The sequence below is a fragment of the Nothoprocta perdicaria genome, unplaced genomic scaffold (assembly GCF_003342845.1).
Source record: "Nothoprocta perdicaria isolate Ctin4 unplaced genomic scaffold, notPer1 scaffold_313, whole genome shotgun sequence".
Taxonomy (NCBI): domain Eukaryota; kingdom Metazoa; phylum Chordata; class Aves; order Tinamiformes; family Tinamidae; genus Nothoprocta; species Nothoprocta perdicaria.
Window position 1 is genome coordinate 468,363 of NW_020455548.1, and position 19,376 is coordinate 487,738.

The 19,376-nt window shown below is 48.4% G+C and overlaps 1 protein-coding gene across 2 annotated transcripts in view; it reads left to right on the top strand.

Annotated features, from left to right (window-relative positions):
• SEPT11 (septin 11) overlaps positions 1 to 17,707 on the top strand; it is a 37,704-nt gene extending 19,997 nt beyond the window's left edge. The window contains exons 3-10 of one of the 2 annotated variants that reach the window (XM_026042746.1): positions 2,814 to 2,928; positions 5,061 to 5,256; positions 7,687 to 7,873; positions 9,911 to 10,072; positions 11,371 to 11,467; positions 11,952 to 12,120; positions 15,832 to 15,964; positions 16,857 to 17,101. In XM_026042746.1, coding sequence (XP_025898531.1) covers positions 2,814 to 2,928; positions 5,061 to 5,256; positions 7,687 to 7,873; positions 9,911 to 10,072; positions 11,371 to 11,467; positions 11,952 to 12,120; positions 15,832 to 15,964; positions 16,857 to 17,048 — 1,251 coding nt within the window. In that variant the 3' untranslated portion in view covers positions 17,049 to 17,101. Of the gene's footprint in view, positions 1 to 2,813; positions 2,929 to 5,060; positions 5,257 to 7,686; positions 7,874 to 9,910; positions 10,073 to 11,370; positions 11,468 to 11,951; positions 12,121 to 15,831; positions 15,965 to 16,856 lie in introns of both variants that reach the window. The other variant, XM_026042745.1, reaches the window with a different exon arrangement.
• Positions 17,708 to 19,376: the final 1,669 nt, after the last annotated feature.

Consider the following 19,376-nt stretch of genomic DNA (forward strand, 5'->3'; position numbering starts at 1 on the left):
TCTTGTCCAAATAAACACGTGTGTACTTATCTGTGTTGCTTTGCAGCTGTCGGAGGGTTAGCATCCAGCCTGCAGTCACTTCCCGCTCGTGTAAATGGTGCCCGGGGAGGGAGGAAAGGTTGGTCTTGCAATGAGGGGGGCTCCCTAAGGGAGAAATGATGCTGCCTAAGCCTGCAAAGAAAGCTTACAGTCCGCTCTTGAGATGGCTTTAAACTCTTATTGTTGGAGACTCAATGAACAAACTTCTAACTTCTGAGCCCGAGGTGGCTGCTTCCATATGTGGTGAGGCATCTGAGCATAAACAAGGCTTCCCTGAGGCTGGCAGTGACAGCTGGGTGAGTTGTTCCAGTCCGCAGAGGTGTTGAGGGATCCACAGCAGATGAAGCACCTAAGCAGCACAGCCTGCTTCTCCCGGAGCAGAGCCCTGGGCTGGAGGAGTGAGTCGGTGCTGGAGCATTGCTGGCATGACGCTCGCATGGCTCGCTGCCTTGCTGGGCACAGCCAAGGGCGGGAGCTGTTGCCCTTTGTCAGCATTTGACCAACACCCCCTTTCTATGGGGATGGCTCTCCTGAGACCAAAAACCAACCTGTGGGCTCTTGGCTTGTTGCAGCACTCGATCGCCAGAACGGGGTGGCAGCCTGACTTCGCCTCCTGTTGTTTTCCAAACATTTCTGTCTTGCCAGGCTGAGTGCATGAATCACTCTCCCTTCTGCTAATTATACACCAAGCAGTTACACTTGGTGCTCTCCTGCACCAATTTCCTTTCCAATGCTGCTAAAACCTGAGCCCACAAGCTATTCCGAGTTGGGAACTGTTGGGTCCTTGCTGTGGGTGCTTGCAACAGCTGTGGTTGCTTCCAGATATATGAGCTCAGCCTCAGTTGCAAAAGAGGAGAGAAACAAATGGAGTGGGTGCTCTCAGGTAGCCTGTCTGACAGGGTGGGATCTGTGGCTGGGCTGTCCTTTGGCCAGGGCAGTATCCTTAAGAAGGGCCTTTGGGGGTTCAGGGCAGTGGTCGGGGTCCCCTCAGCTGCTGCGAGGATATTGCTGTGGGTGGAAGCTGCCCCTTGCAGCTCCTCCCCGGGGAGGAGCAGCCTGCGTTGCGGCTGGGTCTCTCCCCCAAAACTGCCAGCTCCTTGAGCCTGGTTCTGTGCACGGGAGCTGCCTATGTGGTATTTGCGAACTCTAGTCCCTTTTAGTCCTGCCCTGTCCAAGGTTTTGGTGGTCCAGGCAGGCTTCCTGCTGTGTGGCACAGCTTGTGCAAAACGTGCGGAGTTGAAAACTGAGGGGATGAAGGGATGCTGGTTTTATTCCTTCCAGTGAGGAAAAAGTATATCAGAAATAAATAACCAACAAAGGGGGAAAAAAAGAAAAACAAAAACAAACAACAACGAAAAAGAAAAACCTGTGCAGCAAAAAATAACTGGCACAGATACAAGGTATGACTGCAACTCCTGTTCCTGCTGAGTAACTGATGATGAGGCAAATAGTTGCAGTTGCTTGCCTAAAATAGCTCAGGCAAAGAGTTATTGGTGCTGCACTGGGGGAAGTTGAACACCCACCCCTTTCTGCAGGGCTTGAGTCAGGGGGGCCTTGTGCTTTCTGGGATGCACTCAGAGCTCCTTTGGCTTAATCATAAACTCAAATCTGCTGATATTTGACAAATACTAGTAGCACGGAGTTTAACTCATTCACATCATGCACAAGTTCAAGGATCTCATGTTGGTGGTTTTTGCAGGAAAAGCTCTGTCCTGTAAATGAGGGTGCTGGTCTTTGGTGGTTACTTTTTAACTCAATGGAGTCAGGAGGGTGGTATCCCTTCATCACCTTGCCCTCCTAACACACTGTGATGCTGAATATCTTTCCAGTGCATGGAGGAGGAAAGGTCAGGAGTCTGGTCTGCTGACCTTAAGCCTTCAGATAAGCCTGGTTAGGAGGCCAAGGAGAAGAGTTGAGTGTTGCTTACAAGTGCCAAGCTCCATGGGCCAGCATGGCACAGAGCATCTGGCCCATGGTTTTTATGTATGGTGAGTGTCTGGACCTGAAAGGTTTTTATTCTGTGCACTGTCTTTCAGAGTATTTCTCCCTTTTCCTTTACTTGTTATAACTGAGACATGTTTTCAGGAGCCATCCTTGCTATATAACCACCAAGCAGACTCCTTGAGGTGCTTAGCAGTTCCTGAAGGGTTAAAGAGCCTGTGGTCTTGCAGTGCGGCTGTGGGTCTTCATGCAGAGAGTAGGAGGTCCTGCTTTGCCTTTGGGTGTTCTTTGGACAACAAGGGACTACCTTTTGCTCTGCCTGGTCCGAATCATATTGGAGGTGTACAGATTTTCTCCTGCCAAGGTCTGTGCTAGCACGATGCCCTTGACCCGACGGTGTCGGGTCCTTGGTGTTATTAGCTCACCTTGCTGGGGAGCAGGTCTGGGATGGGGGCAACCTGGAGCTCCGAGGTGACTCAGCAAAGGGACCCAGGGAGTCTGGCCTGATTGCATCCTCCTAACAATGGTGAAGGGCAGCAGGGCAGGATTGTTAAGTTATGGGGACAAGACTGGGAACAGTGCTCTGCTTTGTCCACTCGTGTCATGTGAGGTTGGATGTGAAGCAAGCCACATGCAGAGCTGCACATGCTCTTTCCCTTGCACTAAGGACCCTGAAGGCCAGGACAGGGTTTAGGCAGCCTGAGAGGTGTTGCTCAAGCAGTGTAAGCAGTATTTTGCTGTGAGCTAGGCCCAGTGCTGCTCCCTGGCTGGGGTGTTGGGTGTGAGCTGCCATCTGCCTTCCCTGTGACGTGTCTTTCTGCTTGCCTTGGTAGAGCGATGACCTCAGGAACCTGTCCCTCTCGGGCCATGTAGGCTTTGACAGCCTTCCTGACCAGCTGGTCAACAAGTCAACATCGCAGGGCTTCTGCTTCAACATCCTCTGTGTGGGTAAGTTATCCCACATGGCTGAGCAGGCGTCCCCGTGCCAAAGCTTTGCATGCCTCTTCACAAGCTTAAAAACCTCTTTCGCTGCACTAGAGGGTAAGAGCTGGTTGTCTGCAGGGCAAGAGAGCTAAGGTCTATTTTTGTTTTCCCTTCTGGAGCTGCTCCGTAGTTAAACCTAGTATTCTTCCCTTGCCTCTTCATTCAAAATGTTGCAATGTCTAGATGATGAAAATCTACCTTTATGGTATTGCCGAAGCCCATCTCTCCCCTAGGTCTTCCCATAAGTAAGCTCAGCTGACTTGAGAACTAAATCAATTTTTAGAAGAACTTTAACTTGAATCTGCTTGTCTCTGGTTTGAGCACCGAGGCTGTTTCTCAATAAACCGCACTTCATCCCTTCCAGGCTCTGCCTGCCTGTCTCTCTGGATTCAGAGCTTCTCCATTTGGAAGCAATGCCATTTTTAGTCTCTCAACGAAGCGCTTGAGAACACAGCCTGTCACCTACTCTCTGCTGTTCTTAATCTTGGTGCTGCTCCTTGTTTTTCTAGCCTGGGTTCCTGTGTTTCTTTTCCTGAATTACTCAGCTGAAATAAGGGGTCATAACTGATCTCTGCAAAGGACGGGGAGTTGCTTGTCACCCTTGCACTCTCTGTAGCTGCTGGACAGTTAGAAATCTAATGTTAGATCCCAGGGAACCATGTGCCAGAGCTGCCTGACCCATTAATGACCCTCCAAAAGATGTCCCCTAGAACTGCTCTCCTGGTGGAATAGGTGGGTTCTGTTCCTATTTTGGAATAGCAATCCCCAAAGCTTCTCTCTGGGTCACTTAAGCAGAATATAGCACCCCTTCTAAACAGCTACCTTAAGCAGCTGGAAATAAATGCTGCCTTGAGCCTGTGGTTTTCTGTGATGTGTAGAATTTCTGTCCACAGAGCAAGCACAGCCAGCTGAAAGGAAAGGCTGGTGACCCAACTAGACTCCTCTCTAACTGTGTGTGTCTAAGGATGAGAAAAGGGAGATAAGAGCTCGTATTTCTGCACGTTCATGCTACCAACTGCCATGTGACTCTCCTAACAGTATGAAACCTTTTTAAAATTCAGCAGGGAGCATCTCTATTCACAAGTACTCTGATCAAAATGGCATAAATTAATTGCCCTTTTCTCTTGGAGTAAATACTGCTCTGCTAAGATGACTTGATTTGCCTCCATTAAGGTAGCAATTTGTTTTCTTTTCTCTTGTAAAATGTGCTGGTCATCTTGTTTTTGTTGAGCCCCAAATGGAAATTTCACACAGATTGCTGCAAGTGTGCAAATAATAGGAATCTCTCCCTTAAAAACAAACTTCCCAAACTTGGTTCTGCAATTGTTAGGCATGGCAATGTGAGGTTTTTAATTGTAGTGCATGTGGCTGAAGTGCTGCAAAGCCCTTAGGGTGCAGCAGGGCTGCGTGCATGTTAGCAGCTCATGGAGAAATGTTGCTGCAGAGATGAGCCCAGCGTGTCAGTTGAGGACTCATCTTTTCATGTGAGTTGAGCTCTATGTGGCCTACATTATAAGCTATCATCTTAAGCCTGTTTGCTATCTTGGCCTCATGCACTTTTTAAAAAATAATAGTTCTTGATATCCTACAACTTCCCAGGCCAGGAATGCTGTGCCAAGTATATCTCCTGTTGATCATTTTTCTGGACTGTGATGTTCACTTACCATCCCGAGGCAAGCGCCAAAGCAGTCAGCTTTTCAGTGGCCGTCAGCTAAATGAGCTGTCGAGTAACATAGAGCCACAGGCAGCTGCTGAGCAGTGGCATTAGCTTATGTGGACACAGCTACTGCACATTTTTAAGTAGGGGGTTTGTTTATTTTGAGAAACATGTTTTCATTCCTGGATTGCTGCTTGCAGTCTAGAGACCCTTGAGGGGTCCCAATATCCACCAAGTCCCCTGCTTGGTCCTGGGAGGTTGGTAAAGATGAGGGCTGTTTCAGCAGGCATCTGTTCCTGCGGAGGTTATTTTGTTGAACCATAGGCGTGTATCCCAGTTCCATTGCTTCCAGAGTGATATCATTCCTTACCCTAATGAATGCAGTAGAGAAGGAGATGGGCAAAAGGGAAGGTGCCTAATGGAGCCTTTATTTGCCCAGGGGAGACTGGCATCGGCAAGTCGACGTTGATGGACACGCTGTTCAACACCAAGTTTGAGAGCGAACCTGCTACGCACAATGAGCCTGGCGTGAGGTTGAAAGCCAGGAGTTACGAGCTGCAGGAGAGCAACGTCCGTCTGAAGCTGACAATCGTAGACACAGTTGGATTTGGCGACCAGATTAACAAGGATGACAGGTAGAGTGACTTCTGCGCAACCAAGTCGTCCTCACACTAACGTGCTCTGAGGTCAGAAGGGCTTGATCTCTTGGTGGGAGCAGGGTAGATCACTGATGTTCCTTGGAGCTGCTGGGGATAGCAGCTAATATTGCTAGCCCTGTGAGACGGGTAAAAGTTTAAAAAAAAAAAAGGCAAAGAATAAACAGATGAGTTAGAAGATGACAAAACTGGAACTGCATTTCTGCCCTCTGCCTCTGGCTGGCTGGGTTGAAATCTTTGCTGAAATTGAACATGTAAATATTTGGAAGCCTGTCTTCAAACTGCAGCTGTATTTCTATCTATTGGAGAGCTCGAACTTAAATTATAGATTATGCTCATACTGTTTGCCCAAGTCCAGGTGGGCTTCACTTTAGGCAAGGTACTAATTATTCTGGTGCATAAAGTAAATATTCGCAGCAGCCTACGCAGCCCCTTCTGTCTGTCCATATGGGCTTTTGTTCTTGTGATAAAATGAGTGATTCTATGATTACAATTTTTAATAAACTAATTAGCACTATTCTTCCCGTTGAGTGATACCTTCCCTTGTTGCAGTCAACTCGCCTTCCCTTGTGGGGTTGCAAACAACCTTCTTGCCTGCACTCAGCCAAGAGAGGGCACTCTGGCCAGCACGATGTGCACTGAGCAAAACCTACTAGACGTGAGGACTGGCACAGATGCTCACCTGAGCTCTTGGATAAGGCAAGCTTAAAAGCAAGCTTTGCCTCAATCTCTGTTAAATGGCAGTTTAACAGGCTCAACTACCTGCTCTGCAACGTAATTATTTTTAAGTTACTCGTATTTAAAATTACTTTATTTGGGAATGCTTACACTTCGTGTGCTGACACCAAAACAATGTGCCTGTTGCCCTTGCTCTGCTCCTCCTGCTCCTGACTGCTGCCCTGTTATTCGCTCCCGAGCGGACGTGGAGAGGCACACGCAGCGGTTGAAGGCTGCTCAGGGTGTTGCATCCTGCCATATGCTTCTGGGCCGGAGTGAAGGCCACTTGGAAGAGGAGCAGGTGCTCGGAGCAGGGATGCCCTGGGGCTCCTTGCTACTGGCTCACTTGGCATTCGCTTCAGTCTGTAAGCAGTAGAACTGGCAGTGGTGGCAGCTAAAACCCTCCAAGTTTCCTCGCCTGCACTTAGAGAAGGGTGGTCAGGACTCAGCTATGGCTTTTGTCCTGCTGAGACCCAGCACGGCTGGGAGTTTGTTAACTGTTACTGCCTTGGGGGTGTTTTTGTGCACCAAGCTTTCCTTGCCAGTCCTTTTCCTGTCCATGTTTTACAAGGCTTTCATCAGCATGACCTGCCTTGAATAGTGTTTTTGACTCCTTTTCTTGCAGCACATCTGTTACCTGAGCTTTTGGAGGTCTCCTCACCAGAAACCACATGTCCAGAAGCAGAGGAACTGGCAGTGTTGCAGGCTCTGAGTGAGACTTCCTGATACCCTCTGTGCCTGTGAGCTAATGACTAGTGCTCCATGGTCTTTTGTGAGTCCCTGGCATTCTGCCTCATGCAGGTGGCTCTCCTGCAGCTCCAGCTGCCTTGGCCTGTGCCTCTCACGCAGTAAATCATGATGTAGTCTGATGTACTTGCCTAGAGTTTTCGGCAATTCCTCCTAAAGCTTCCCTGGCAGCTGGAGCAGAGAGGCCACTCCAAAGCATTGGTGGCTGCCTGGTAGAAAGCTGTTTCAGGAGGACATGGAAACTCCTGACCTTTTACTTCCTTCTCACAGCTGCTTTTTTAAGGAGGATGTAGATGCAGCTATGAATACTGCACTTAAGGCAGTGGCAATACTATTTGGGTGCCTTGAGCTCAATGTCCTCCCTCAAGGGCTTCCTAGGGCTAGAGAGCTTAGGGCCGTCTATAAGGAGCTTGCCATGGATGGCAGGGGTTTATGAGGTACCCAAGTTTTCCTTTGAGAAGTACAGAAGTCAGACCATGGCATCTTTTTGTCCCCACTGAAACTGTTCCCCCAGTGTACACCTTCAAATAGTGCAGTGTTTGTTGAGCTTTGTTCATTGGCTTACTTCCTGACAAGCTCTTTATATTCTCATGTGATTTTTTTTTCCTTCCATCCTTCTGTCTCTTAAAGTCACAGAGAAGTTCATGAGTTGATGGACAACAGCAAAATACATTTTCCAGAACATGTGGTCTGGCATGTACCTAGCCCTGCCCCCCCGCCCCCAGGTCTCTACCATTTCCTTTTTTCCTTTGACTAACCTTGTCTTGAAATTTTTCCTGTGTGCGCATTGGAAACACACTTGATAAGAAGGGACTGCTGGTTGTGGACGGAAGGTCCCAAGGCCGTCGTTGTCCCCCTAACGTAGAGAGCAGCTCTGAGGCTCTCTGAGTGTTGTCCAAACAACAAATGCCCTGGCTTGCTCAACTCTGTTTTCTCTCTCCTCAGCTACAAGCCCATAGTGGAATATATTGATGCACAGTTTGAAGCCTACTTGCAAGAAGAGCTGAAGATCAAACGCTCCCTGTTCAACTACCACGACACTAGGATTCATGCCTGCCTCTACTTCATTGCACCAACTGGGCACTCGCTGAAGTCCCTAGACTTGGTCACCATGAAGAAACTCGACAGTAAGGTACTTGCTGCCTGTGTTATAACTGAGCTGGTGCTTTTATTAGTTTTTCACAGGCTTGGCCAGACTTGCACTGAAGCCATCTGTTTTAAGCAGGCAGTGATTGCAGATGTGTGGTGTGAAAACCTTAGCGCTTCAGGCAAGCTGCTAGGATGGGTCAGTCTGATTTGGATTCTGCAGAGAGAGCTGATAAGAGTTTGGGTTTTCATTGTTTTCCAGCTGACTCTCCTGTGGCTTAAAAGCTTGGCTCTGCAGCCACCCTGTCAAGATGACAATCCAAGAGTGGGAAAACTCCCTCCTCATGAGGATGCCATAGCAGGTCCTGTTTTCTGCTGCTTTGTTGAGGGCTAACTCTGCCAAATTCAGTGACACATTCATTTAGAGATCAGTTGACTACTGAGAAAACAGACGTGTGTTTCCCTATATTCATATATAAATAAGAATGAGGGAGTAAAGCTGAACTCTGTTGGTTCCAGCACTGGAAAGAGCATGATTCCTTCCTTCATTTCACTTTGTTCGATCAATTAATTAGGCTTCAGTGCAAAAGCTGGTTTGATGAGTGTGTGTGATGGAGAGAAGCACATCCAGAACACTTGAGGTGATGTTCCTAATCAATGAAAAAAATCAAAACGCTCTGTCTGTGTGCGCACTCTGCTGCAGCTGGCTAGACACAGTGATCTGAGCTCCTGTGGCAATTGGCATGTTATTCAGACCATGCCCACCCACTTAAGCAGAAAGCTAAAGTATCTGAGCTTGTATGCTACTCTGTGCAGTTTCTTAGTTACTCTCTTGATGAGCAAGAAGAGGAATGAAACCCCATATGTTATATAGTTTCTTATTAGATACCTGCAGAAAATTTGTTCTTTGTTCTTTTAGGGAAAGCAACTGAAACACAAATGTAAAGTCTAGCTAGTTGAGCCCAAGGTTTCTCTCCTGCTTTACATCATAAGACAGTTGATATTTGTCCATCTTGTGCTTTTGGCTCCTTGGACCCAGCTGCTGCAGGAGATGGTTGATGACAATGGTTCTGCTTCCTGGAAGGGCCTATCGATTGGGTGTTCCGCAGTACGGGGGAGCCATCCTTAGCCCCTGAGTTGCAGTAGGATTCATAAGATCTCTCCCAAATGAGCTAATTGACATTCATCTTTGTTCTTTCGGCAAAGGTGAATTAATAACTTGGGGGCATCCTCCGAAGAGAATTAAGTTATGTAATATGACAGGCTTTTCTAGTAATGTAGTTGAATCCTCTTCACATTAATGTTAACATCTTCCTCACTAGCACTGTTGTCTCTTGTTATAAAGGACAGAGGGAAAAGTCTCCCCTTGGCTCTTGGATACTGTCCTTGGGTGTAGCAAACAGCCTGTCTAGGGAAGAGAGGGTGTGCTTTTAGTCTTTGTATCTATGCTAACCCTGTCATGCTTCTTCCCCTGCTGATAGTGTTAGAGCTGTGCAGGATGCACGGAGCCTAGTCTTGCAGCACAGCCGAGCCTGTGAGGGCAGGGTGAGGAGGGAAGCAGGTCACTGTTATTTCCAGCCCTGCCGCCTGTGTCACTTGGTAGGGCCTGGACCATCTGCTTCCCACTCCAGCAACTCTGCTGCCTGCCTGGCTGTTGTCGGGAACAACACCTGGGCAGAGCCCTGCGGGAGGCTGTTGTCCAGGCCTGTCACTTGCCATTGCCCGGTCTGTTGCTGCTCAGCGGGACAAGTACCTACATGGCAACTTCCTTCTTCTGGACCAGCTCATAACAATCCGTGACAGCATTTCCTGTCCAGCCAATTCAGAGTGGGAGTTAAGTAGGACACACAGGAAATAGTATGTTGCCAAATTGCATTTGACTTCTTTTTAAGGCCATCATCTCTGCTGCATGTATATCCTGTCTCAGGCAGTGGTGCTGACAGCAGCAGCTCCCCCTGCCCCAAGAAGGCCTTTCACTGGGTGGGACTCTGGCTTGCGACGTGCTTCTGGGGCCACCACTGTGGGACCTTCCTGGTCATGCAGTCTGTACAGTTCTCCACATGCGGATGTCCTTGTCTTGCAGGTGAACATCATCCCCATCATTGCCAAGGCTGACACCATAGCAAAAAATGAGTTGCACAAGTTCAAGAGTAAAATCATGAGCGAGCTGGTCAGCAACGGCGTCCAGATCTACCAGTTCCCAACAGACGAAGAGACGGTGGCGGAGATCAACGCGACGATGAGTGTACGTTTGCTTCTGGGGGTTTGTTTTCCTTGGTGCTTTCAGGCCTCCTCCAAAGACAAGCCAGAGTGCTGTGTTGCTTTTGGCTTTGAAACTCAGGTTTAAGCACGGAAATCATGGTGACTAGAAGGCTTTTGGAGCACAAAGCACGTGGGCTGTCTGGCTGCTTTTACTTCTTTGTCTGAAAAAGGATTCTTGTCTGAGCATTTGTTCATATCCTCCCCCTGTCGCGGTATTCTCCTTTCAGGAAAGGAAGAGCATGGGAGGCAGGGCTCCAGAACTGCCAGGGCAGAGGGCTGGGGTTTGGGTTTCCTGTCCCAACCGACCACAGGTTGGTCAGCGGAGGGTGATTCCCACCTGCCTTGGTTTGGGTTTCCAGTGAGAGCAGGGCGCCTTCGACAGCATTGGACCTCTTGACAGAGCCGGGGACTGTCTGTGGTGGGAACTCTGCCTCTCGCCTCCATCCCCTTGTCCAGGACGAGCAGCAGTAGATATCATGGGCAAATCCATGCACAGTGCTTCCAGGTGGCCCGTTGTACAAGCCAAGGCAGAATGGTAGTGTCGGAGGAGGAGGGTACTCGTTCTGGAGCAAGCTGGCTATGAGACCCTCCCCAAACCTCTGGCCGGCGTATTGCCTCTGCCCACAGCATGGCTACCAAGGACGTAACCCTCGCAGGTGCCAGGAAGCCAGACAGAGCGCTGTGGCATGGCAAGCTCCATCTTGGCAGGGACTCTGCTTCTGGGACTGGGTTCTGGGTTGCCAAGCTATCCCCACCACACCCAGAGTGCCTGGACACAGCAGGGCTTGGTGACTCAGATCTGTCAGCTCTGGGCTGGGTCAGCTCTGCTCTTCCTCTTGCCCAGAGTTTTGTCTTTTTTAGGAGGAAATATTAGCTGTTATTTCTAGCAGCAGAAGTACTCGTATTTTTTAGCATTTCTTGCTTGAGAGGGTGTCATTTATTTTTTCTTCTTAACAGACTTTTTTCCTCAATGCTCAAATTGGTTTCCCATTTGTAAGACACTTGTAATTACAACATATGACAATCCGGGGTGTAGAACATGTAAAATATGTCCATCTTGCTGCTGTATTTTTAGGACTTCAGAATTTTGGACTTGAAGGCCAAGCAGGCTTCTAATTCAAGCTGCACAACTGCTTTTAGTAAAACACCAGTTGAGTTGCAAAGGGACCTTAAGCAACTTAGATGTAGCGCAGCTGCCACCGTAAACAGCTTTATTCAGAAACAATTGCTGGCAAAGCAACAAAGCAAATCCCTAACCCGCTTTTCCTTTTCCTCTGGCAGGTCCACCTTCCGTTTGCCGTCGTTGGCAGCACCGAAGAAGTGAAGATTGGCAACAAGATGGCAAAAGCCAGGCAATACCCATGGGGTGTTGTGCAGGGTAGGTTACCAAAGGCACGGGTCAGTCCTAGTAGTTCCAGTAGTCTTGCTCTCTTGAAAGACATGCTGATGTTTGGATGCGTCGTATCAAAATCTGTCTCGAGTAGCAAGATCTCTGCTCTAAGTCCCTCCTCCAAAAGACCTTTGCATGAAAGGAGCTTTTGCAATTCAGTGTTTGCTTTGTGAAGGAAGGTGGCTTAAGCTCTTTATCTGTCTGGAGAAGCTGCAGGGGAGTATCCACAGGACGGTTCTGCACAACTTACCCAGTTTTACTCCGTAACCAGGTCTGATCCCAAAGACACTTGATATTTATTGCCCTTAGCTGCCTAAACTGGAGGGCAATACTGGGCATAACTTGGAGGAGTTGGTTAGACAAGTCTAATATTTGACACAGATCTTGCTAGTTTCTTGGTATTTCCAGGAAATTCAAGACACTTGCTCCTGTGTTAAGCATTGTCTCCATGAGTGGTCTGCTTCTTTTGCAGTTGAAAATGAAAATCACTGTGACTTTGTGAAGCTGCGGGAGATGCTGATCCGTGTGAACATGGAGGACTTGAGAGAGCAGACACACACCCGACACTATGAGCTGTACAGGCGCTGCAAACTGGAAGAGATGGGGTTCAAGGACACAGATCCAGACAGCAAACCTTTCAGGTAGGAGAGTTTAACTCGGGCCACGGGCAGCCAGAGAGCTGTGAGGTTTAGGGGTTGTTGGGATTGGGGAGAACGTGGGAGATAATCCTGTTACAGTGGCAGGGATGTGATAAACTGGTAATCTGAAAAACTTGAAACTGAAAAAAAGAACTTGTGCCATGCAAATCTGTCCTCAGGGCCTCCTATTTGTGGGCAGGAAAGGGCTGAGTGGTTGAGAAAAGCTTATTTTTACCTTAATATTCTGAAAACATGAGCAGTCCTGCGGAGGGGCATACATTCCTTCTAGGGCCTGTAAAATGTCACCAGGATTCTTGAACACACTCCTTAGGTCAAGCAGTACCTTGGGGGTCTGAGCAGACTGATTTTCCTCTCCACGTTCGAAGTTGTCCGCTGCTTTACATGAGACAATGCTCCTAGTTCCTTTCTGCATCAGTGTGGCTGGCACTTTTGCTAGGTACAACGGTGGCTTGATTGTGGCCTGCAGTCAATGCATGTGAGCATGTCTGATGGGCACCAGTTGACACTAGTGGGTCGCTAGTCACTGTTCAGTCGGGAAGCTCAAGAGCTGACTCTGAGGTGCTCAGGAGATGTTTGTGCTGCCTCATGTCCACTGGTGGCTCGATGGCATCTTGCAGGCAGCTGGCTCTGCCGACTGCTGAGGCCAGCTCGGGTAGCTGGGTGTTAGTCGTGCTGCTAGCACCACTGCAGCTCTGCTGGGGTCAAGGTGACTCGGGTGTTGCAGGGCCGGTGCTGAGCAGAAGGGTGATTCTGGAGAAGTTGCCTGGTTGGCTCTTAGAGCTGCTCTCCTGTGGGAGGTGGATTTATTGCTAAATACAGTTTGTGCTGGCTTGGACAGCTTGGTCCAAAGCCCGAGTCTCCAGCCAGGGACAACAGCTGTGTGGGAGATGCGGAAGGGGGGTTGTCTTCTCCCTTGGTTTCCTGTTTCCCGTTCCTCCCTACCTTTTCCCCAGTAACGATGCCTCCTAGCAGCATCCCACGGCCCTTGCTGCCCCAAGGGAGAGTCAGAATTACGTGCACGTCCCTGTGTCACTGGACTTAGCCTATAATGCATGTATGTGTCAGGAGCTGGCGTGCAGATCACAGAGGCCAGCACAGATGGCCACGAACACAACTCATGTCTGGCCCTCAGCACTGAATCCCAGGTGGGCTCCAGAACCCGAGGCAGAGCGGGCCCCTTTCACACCTGCTGCCGGATCCCTTGTCTCTGGAAAACAGCATTCCACGGAGAGCAGAGCTGGGTTTGTGCCATGACATGGGCCTTTTTTCAAGTGAGGGCTTGGTTTCTGACTTGCTCAGAATATGCAGCTGCACTGCTTTGCAATGAAATCAGCCGGGCCCAGCTCTGTTACCAAGCCCAAGTGTGAGGCTTTATTGGATTTCCTTTCTAGAGAGCAGTGGCTTAAGATGGACTCAGCCCTTCCCTTCCAGGAATCTGAGGAATTTCCATTACTTCCTGTACACGAGGCCTCTTCTGACCAAGTTATAAGTAGAAAGGAAATGAAAATGTACAGAACTTCTCCATCTGGTACATGCTAGCACAGAGTGGTTCACTGGGGGCCTCCTTCCCGTAAGCAGGATAAACCCCCAAGACCAAGCTGTATTGCAGAGGCCAAGGTGTATCTGAAATGAGGGGAGCATTAGGTTTGGTTCCTTCCATTCTTCCTCCAGTCGTCAAAAACGAGCCTCCTCCGGACCTGGGCTTTAGGGAAGGCCACTCTGCAGCCTATAGGCATTTCTTTGTTAAAAATTTTTTTAAACTGGGAATTTTTTGACAGTGCATCCTTATGCATTGTGTGTTGGAGAATAGGTTGCTCAGCTAATCCAGGTTCATATTCATATGTTAGTTTACTAGCAAAGCCAATTCCTTTTTTTATTTTGAATTTTTTTAGCAAGCTGTGAAGTGTCCAAGTCAATCTGGACTATTTCTTCTGTGGGCTATGAGTGTTTTTTTCATATGCAGGTTGGAGTTACAGAGCATGTTCCTTTGCAAACTTGGCTTTTCTGGAGGTTGGGGTTCTCAGTGGAGATTTGGGTTTCTGACCTCCGTTTAGCAGTAGATTTTAAGCTTGAAGCTGAGATGTGCATTGAGCCTGGGTTAGATCCTTGCTTGCCTGTCACTTAGAACATATTTATTTGGAAAAGAGCTCTTTGCAAAAGAAGCTCTTTGCCATATAGGATATGATTAGCAGTGTGTGTCTTGGTCTGCAAGGCTCTGCTGCTCCTTACTACAAGATGTGACTAATCACAAGTTTCAATTTTTTTACTCATTGAGCAGTGCAGCTTAATCTGCACTTGGGCTTTTCCCAAGCCTTAGACAGGCATTTTGGGAGGATTTATAAATTTGCTCAAAGTCAGAGCATGAAATTGAAGACTGAATTTTCAGGCAATTCTGTTGTAGGGTTGTATACGCTGTAACAAGTCTGGTTCTTGATGTGGTTCTGTATCTAAAGAAGCCTTGTGCCCTATTCCCAGGTGAAAAGATCTTTGTGTTCAAATCTCATGGGTGTTTCCTTGGTTCAGTGTCTGGTCAGCTGGAATCGTGTGGTTTCTCAAGGTTGGCCAGCGCTGCGCAGGGCAGCTCTGGGGCAGCCTGCCTGGGAGTATTTCAGGAGGGATTTGGAGCACGCATCAGTTTGGGATGCTAACTCCAAGACTGGAACCCATCTGTCAGGTTCTATTCCCAGCTCAAAAGAATATGCCTATGCAAGGCAAGGCAATGCTTTGACTTGAATGGGTTTATGATGTTCACTACCCTGTTTTTTAATGAGTCCCTTAGATGTGTGTCCATGACAGTGGGTGAAGCAGCACATTTGGTGCGTTTCGGTGAAGTTTTCTTTAAAAAATGCACTTCCAGAAAAGCATGATGGGGAAATAGTTATCATTCCCACACTATCATTATGTCTGAAACATCTAAAACCATTTAAGGAATAAAATGAAGGGCAATTTGGCATCCAGGCTTCCTAAGAGACTCTGAATCTGAAGTGTATGGACAATGTGTTTTGTGTCTCAAATTTTTGTTGCAGTATCTTGATGCTGTGGATATAATGCAACGCGAAGAAGTAGAAGGGGGAATAAGGAAATGAAAGAATTCGGTGATGTGGTTATTCAGAGGAGGCTTGGCATCCCCTGACAGCTAAAGAAGAAAGGCATCTCCAAAGGAGCCTTTATCTAAAGAAAGCTCCTGCTCTGAATTCATTAGCTGTGACTTTTGAACATGAATTTTGCTCTGTGACAGGGTTGTGCCTAATGAACCTTCCTCAAGCCAAATTTCTCACTCTGATGTGCTAATCTCTGCTCCACGCACCCTTTATTTCAGGTGAAGAGATTGAGGACAAGCGGTGGGTGAGGGAAGAAGGTGGGAGCCGAACAGATGAGCAGGCTGGGTTGGCATCGCCCGTTGCCGTGGGCACTTGAGCAGCAGCTGTTGGTTTGGGTGGCCTGTCATTGTGTCTGCTAAGTGATTGCCAGGATTCTTAACTGTGTGCTCCTTCTGACTCCCCAGTTTGTTTCCACATTGTTGTCATCTAGCAAGCTAAGACTTGTTTTGGTGGAGGTGCTCATATCTCTGCTGCAACTGAGGACCTCTGGTGACACTGTGTGACAGGAGAATGCACTAAAATCTGCCAGGGCTGGAAACTCATTAGCATGCACGAAACAGCTTTGATTGTTTTCTTTATATGTTTTGAACAGTCTCCAAGAGACTTACGAAGCAAAGAGGAATGAATTCCTGGGTGAACTCCAGAAGAAGGAAGATGAAATGAGGCAGATGTTTGTCATGAGAGTCAAGGAAAAGGAAGCAGAGTTGAAAGAAGCAGAGAAAGATGTGAGTATATTGTAACAGAAGAGTGGGTATGAGGGTGTGAGCTGGGGGTTTTCCAGGAGAGTCCTGCAAAGGTGATGCCTGCATTCCCATGCTGAGCCTGAAAAGGGGCTTGCCTGACACGAACAGTTCCAGGCAGAAGATGCAGATAATTTTTCTGGCTCTGCCACAAACCTGTGGCCTGACTGTATTGTGCAAGTCCTCTGCCCTAGTTCGCTGCCTCCAAAACGGGGCAGGAGTATCCGTGGCCTTGGGCAGGCAGAGGGAGATCAAGACCTTGGAGCGGGGAGGTGCTGCAGCGTGACAGCAGCGGCTGCAGCGGTGTCACCCCATGGAAGCACCAGCCTTTCTGCTGGCGTCCTGTCTGCTTCCTCATCTTTTCCTTCCCTGCTACGGAAATCAGGATGGCTGCTGCCCTGAGTAATGTGGAGCTGCAGTGGCTCTCTAGCTGGGCAAATGCCAGAGCTGCCCTTCTCGGTCTCTCCTTTCTAGAGACTTCCAGTAAGTAGATGAGATTTCCTTGGTTATCCTGGAGGGAACAGACGTAGAAGGGTGTAACGGAGCTGTTCATGAGTACTGTCCACAGGTCATTTACTTCATGTAACCATGGTGCCTTGCTTTGCTCGCTGGGTACACTAGGAACAAAGCAGTGCGGAGTGGGGCAGGGCATGTGGAAGTGCCCAGAGACTCTTGATACCCCAACAGCTTAACTCTGCTCTGTATGCACTGCTGCAGGGCTGCTCTCACAAGACCGGTCATGCTTGTGACAGCCCAACTGGCATATTGTTAGTGCAGCAAGGCCTCAGGACCACTGGGATTTCTCCAGGCATGGTTGCCAGTAATTGGGATAAAAAGTACTTCTCTTCCCCTCCAATTCTTGTTTTTGTCCGGACAGCTCCATGAAAAGTTTGACCATCTAAAGAGAACTCACCAAGAAGAGAAGAAAAAGGTAGAAGACAAAAAGAAAGAGCTTGACGAAGAGCTGAGCAACTTCCAAAAGAAGAAGGCAGCAGCTCAGCTATTACAGTCACAGGCTCAGCAGGCAGGTTCTCAACAAACCAAGAAAGACAAGGACAAGAAAAAGTAAGCGTCTGTCACCTGCATCCTTTTTAGGATCTATTACAGTTTTTCCCTCTATCTTGCTGCATGTCTGTATTTGCTTTTCCCCATTACCAGACTGGAAACCAGGCTTTTACCAGCCTGATGAAATAAAATATTTTTTTCTAAAGGGTGGGCCAGGGACAAGATGTTAATTTGTCTTTAGAAGAACACCTTCTATGTCAAAATCTAACTGGTATGGGAGAGCAATCCAGATGGTGGTAGAGGTTTGACATCTGTTGTGTCCAGCAGCTCCTGGCAAGTTCTGGACTCAGATTTATCTGCCTGAGCCCAAAGTAAAAAGGGATCTCTACTCATCCTTCCGTATACCCAAAGGTAGCCCCCAGTTTCTGTTCCATAAGGTTATGGTTATAAGTAGAAGTAGATGAGAAACCAAAAGCACCATGTTATTTTTACATGGGGAATGCTAGTGCCAAAAGTCAATACTTGGAAGCTTGCTTTAAAGATAAAAGCTTTCTTTTTTTCTTTTAAAGGCAACAAAAACTATGGTACCATAATTACAAGTAAATGGCATTTGTGTTTTTATCAAGATGACATAATAAGCTAAGAAATCCATACCTTTTAGTAAACATAATGGCATTATTTTTTACTATTCTATATTTGTACACTAGGAGTGTAATACTGTGCCCTCCAATACTCCTTGAGATCCAGCACTCTCGATAGAAATGAGGTGTATCTATGTGCAGAAGCTGTCCTGTGGTCAGCATTAGCAGTGGTGCTCGCAGCTGTGCTTGTTCTGCACTCGCTCTGCTGCCCCCAAACAGGAGGATCGTTGCCCTTGATTTGGGCACGGAGTGAAGTCCCGGGCGAGCACTGTTGCAAACCTTGCCCTAAAGCTCCCTGCGAGTCCTCGTTAGTGTGACCCCCCCCCCTTGGGCAGCCTGTGCGTGGCTTGTGCATAGAGCGCAGCGAGGCAGGGCCTGCAGCCCAGGCTGTGCTGAGGCCTCCCACCCTAATTCCCGTCCACGTTGTCTGCAGTCAGTGAGGGCTGGTCTTGCAAGTCCTTTCTGGGTCATCTGTGGTAACAGTGCCAATCTATAACTGCAATCAGGAAGGCTCCAAAGAGAGTGATACAGTCATGGCTCACTGGAAAACATTGCCTTTTTTCTTTTTTTCTTTTTTAATCCACACACACAAACAGTAGTTCCACACTTTTTTTATTGGCAGATAGTGAAACAGAGCATAGTCAACTCGGGCAAAGTACCCTTCATAGTTAACACTAAGCCATGGCTGTCAAAAGAACCAAAATGCTCGCAGAGATGTGGCCTAGCCACCTCTGTCTCCTGCTAACCCAGGAGCTTGGGCCAGGTCTGAGCTGCCTCCAGCGTAAGCCTCGGAGGCTCCACCATTCTGCATAGATACTGGTATATTTTTATATATGGGGATGCTACTCTAATGCTTGCTGCACATCCCCGGTTTGTACTGCTGGATCGATGCTCATCATTGACTGCTGCCCTGGCGCCAGGTTCTTAGGGGAAGGAGGGCAGAGCCAAGGGCTAATTCCTCAGCTGATGTAAATAGTTGTAGCTCCTATGGAGCGGTGCTGCTTTATGCTGTCTGAGCACCTGGCCCTTGGCACCTGCTGGAAGAGCTAGAGTGCTTGCTCACTGCATGCCCTGCTCGGTTAAGGACTGGCTTGTGGGCACTGCTCGCAGCATCCAGCCCCGTGGCGGAACCGGTGAGTGTTGGGCAGCAACGTCCGAGCGGGCTGAAATGCCCTTCCTGACGATGCCTGTACCTAGGTTAGGCTGAAACCCTGCTCTTAAATGTGGCAGCCCTTTTCCTAAAAGTAACAGACAATTTTGAAAGCTCCTTTTTTCCCTCATCTTCTAGAGTTGCAAGCTTAATATTTATGAGCTCTGGGATAGATTTCTTCAGCACGTAGACATGAGGCCAGAGCAGTACCTAGTGACCTGGGGAGTTCTGTAGCTGTTGGTAGTTGGCCTTAGCTGCCGGTTGCTTCAGTGGAGTGGGCTGGCCCGCGCGCAGCGCTGTGGGGGTGAGGCGTGGATGTTTCCAGCGGCCGTGACAAACAACACAGTTTCTGCTTTGCCGATGCATCCACAGAAACCCAGTCACGAGGAACATGCACGTGTTTAAGTAGTGTGTCCTTTCAATGTCGCTCCACACCAGGTGTTGTAACGGCTTAAATTGTTCTCTAGTGTCTGAACTACTAACGGAGGCTTTAAAGGGGGATGCTGATGCTTCCGCGCTGCAGCGCGCCTTGGCTGCTCGGAAGGCTTTGCGTTTCTGCCTGTGCTCTAACAAAAAGCTGCGGCTCTAGGTAAGGCTTGGG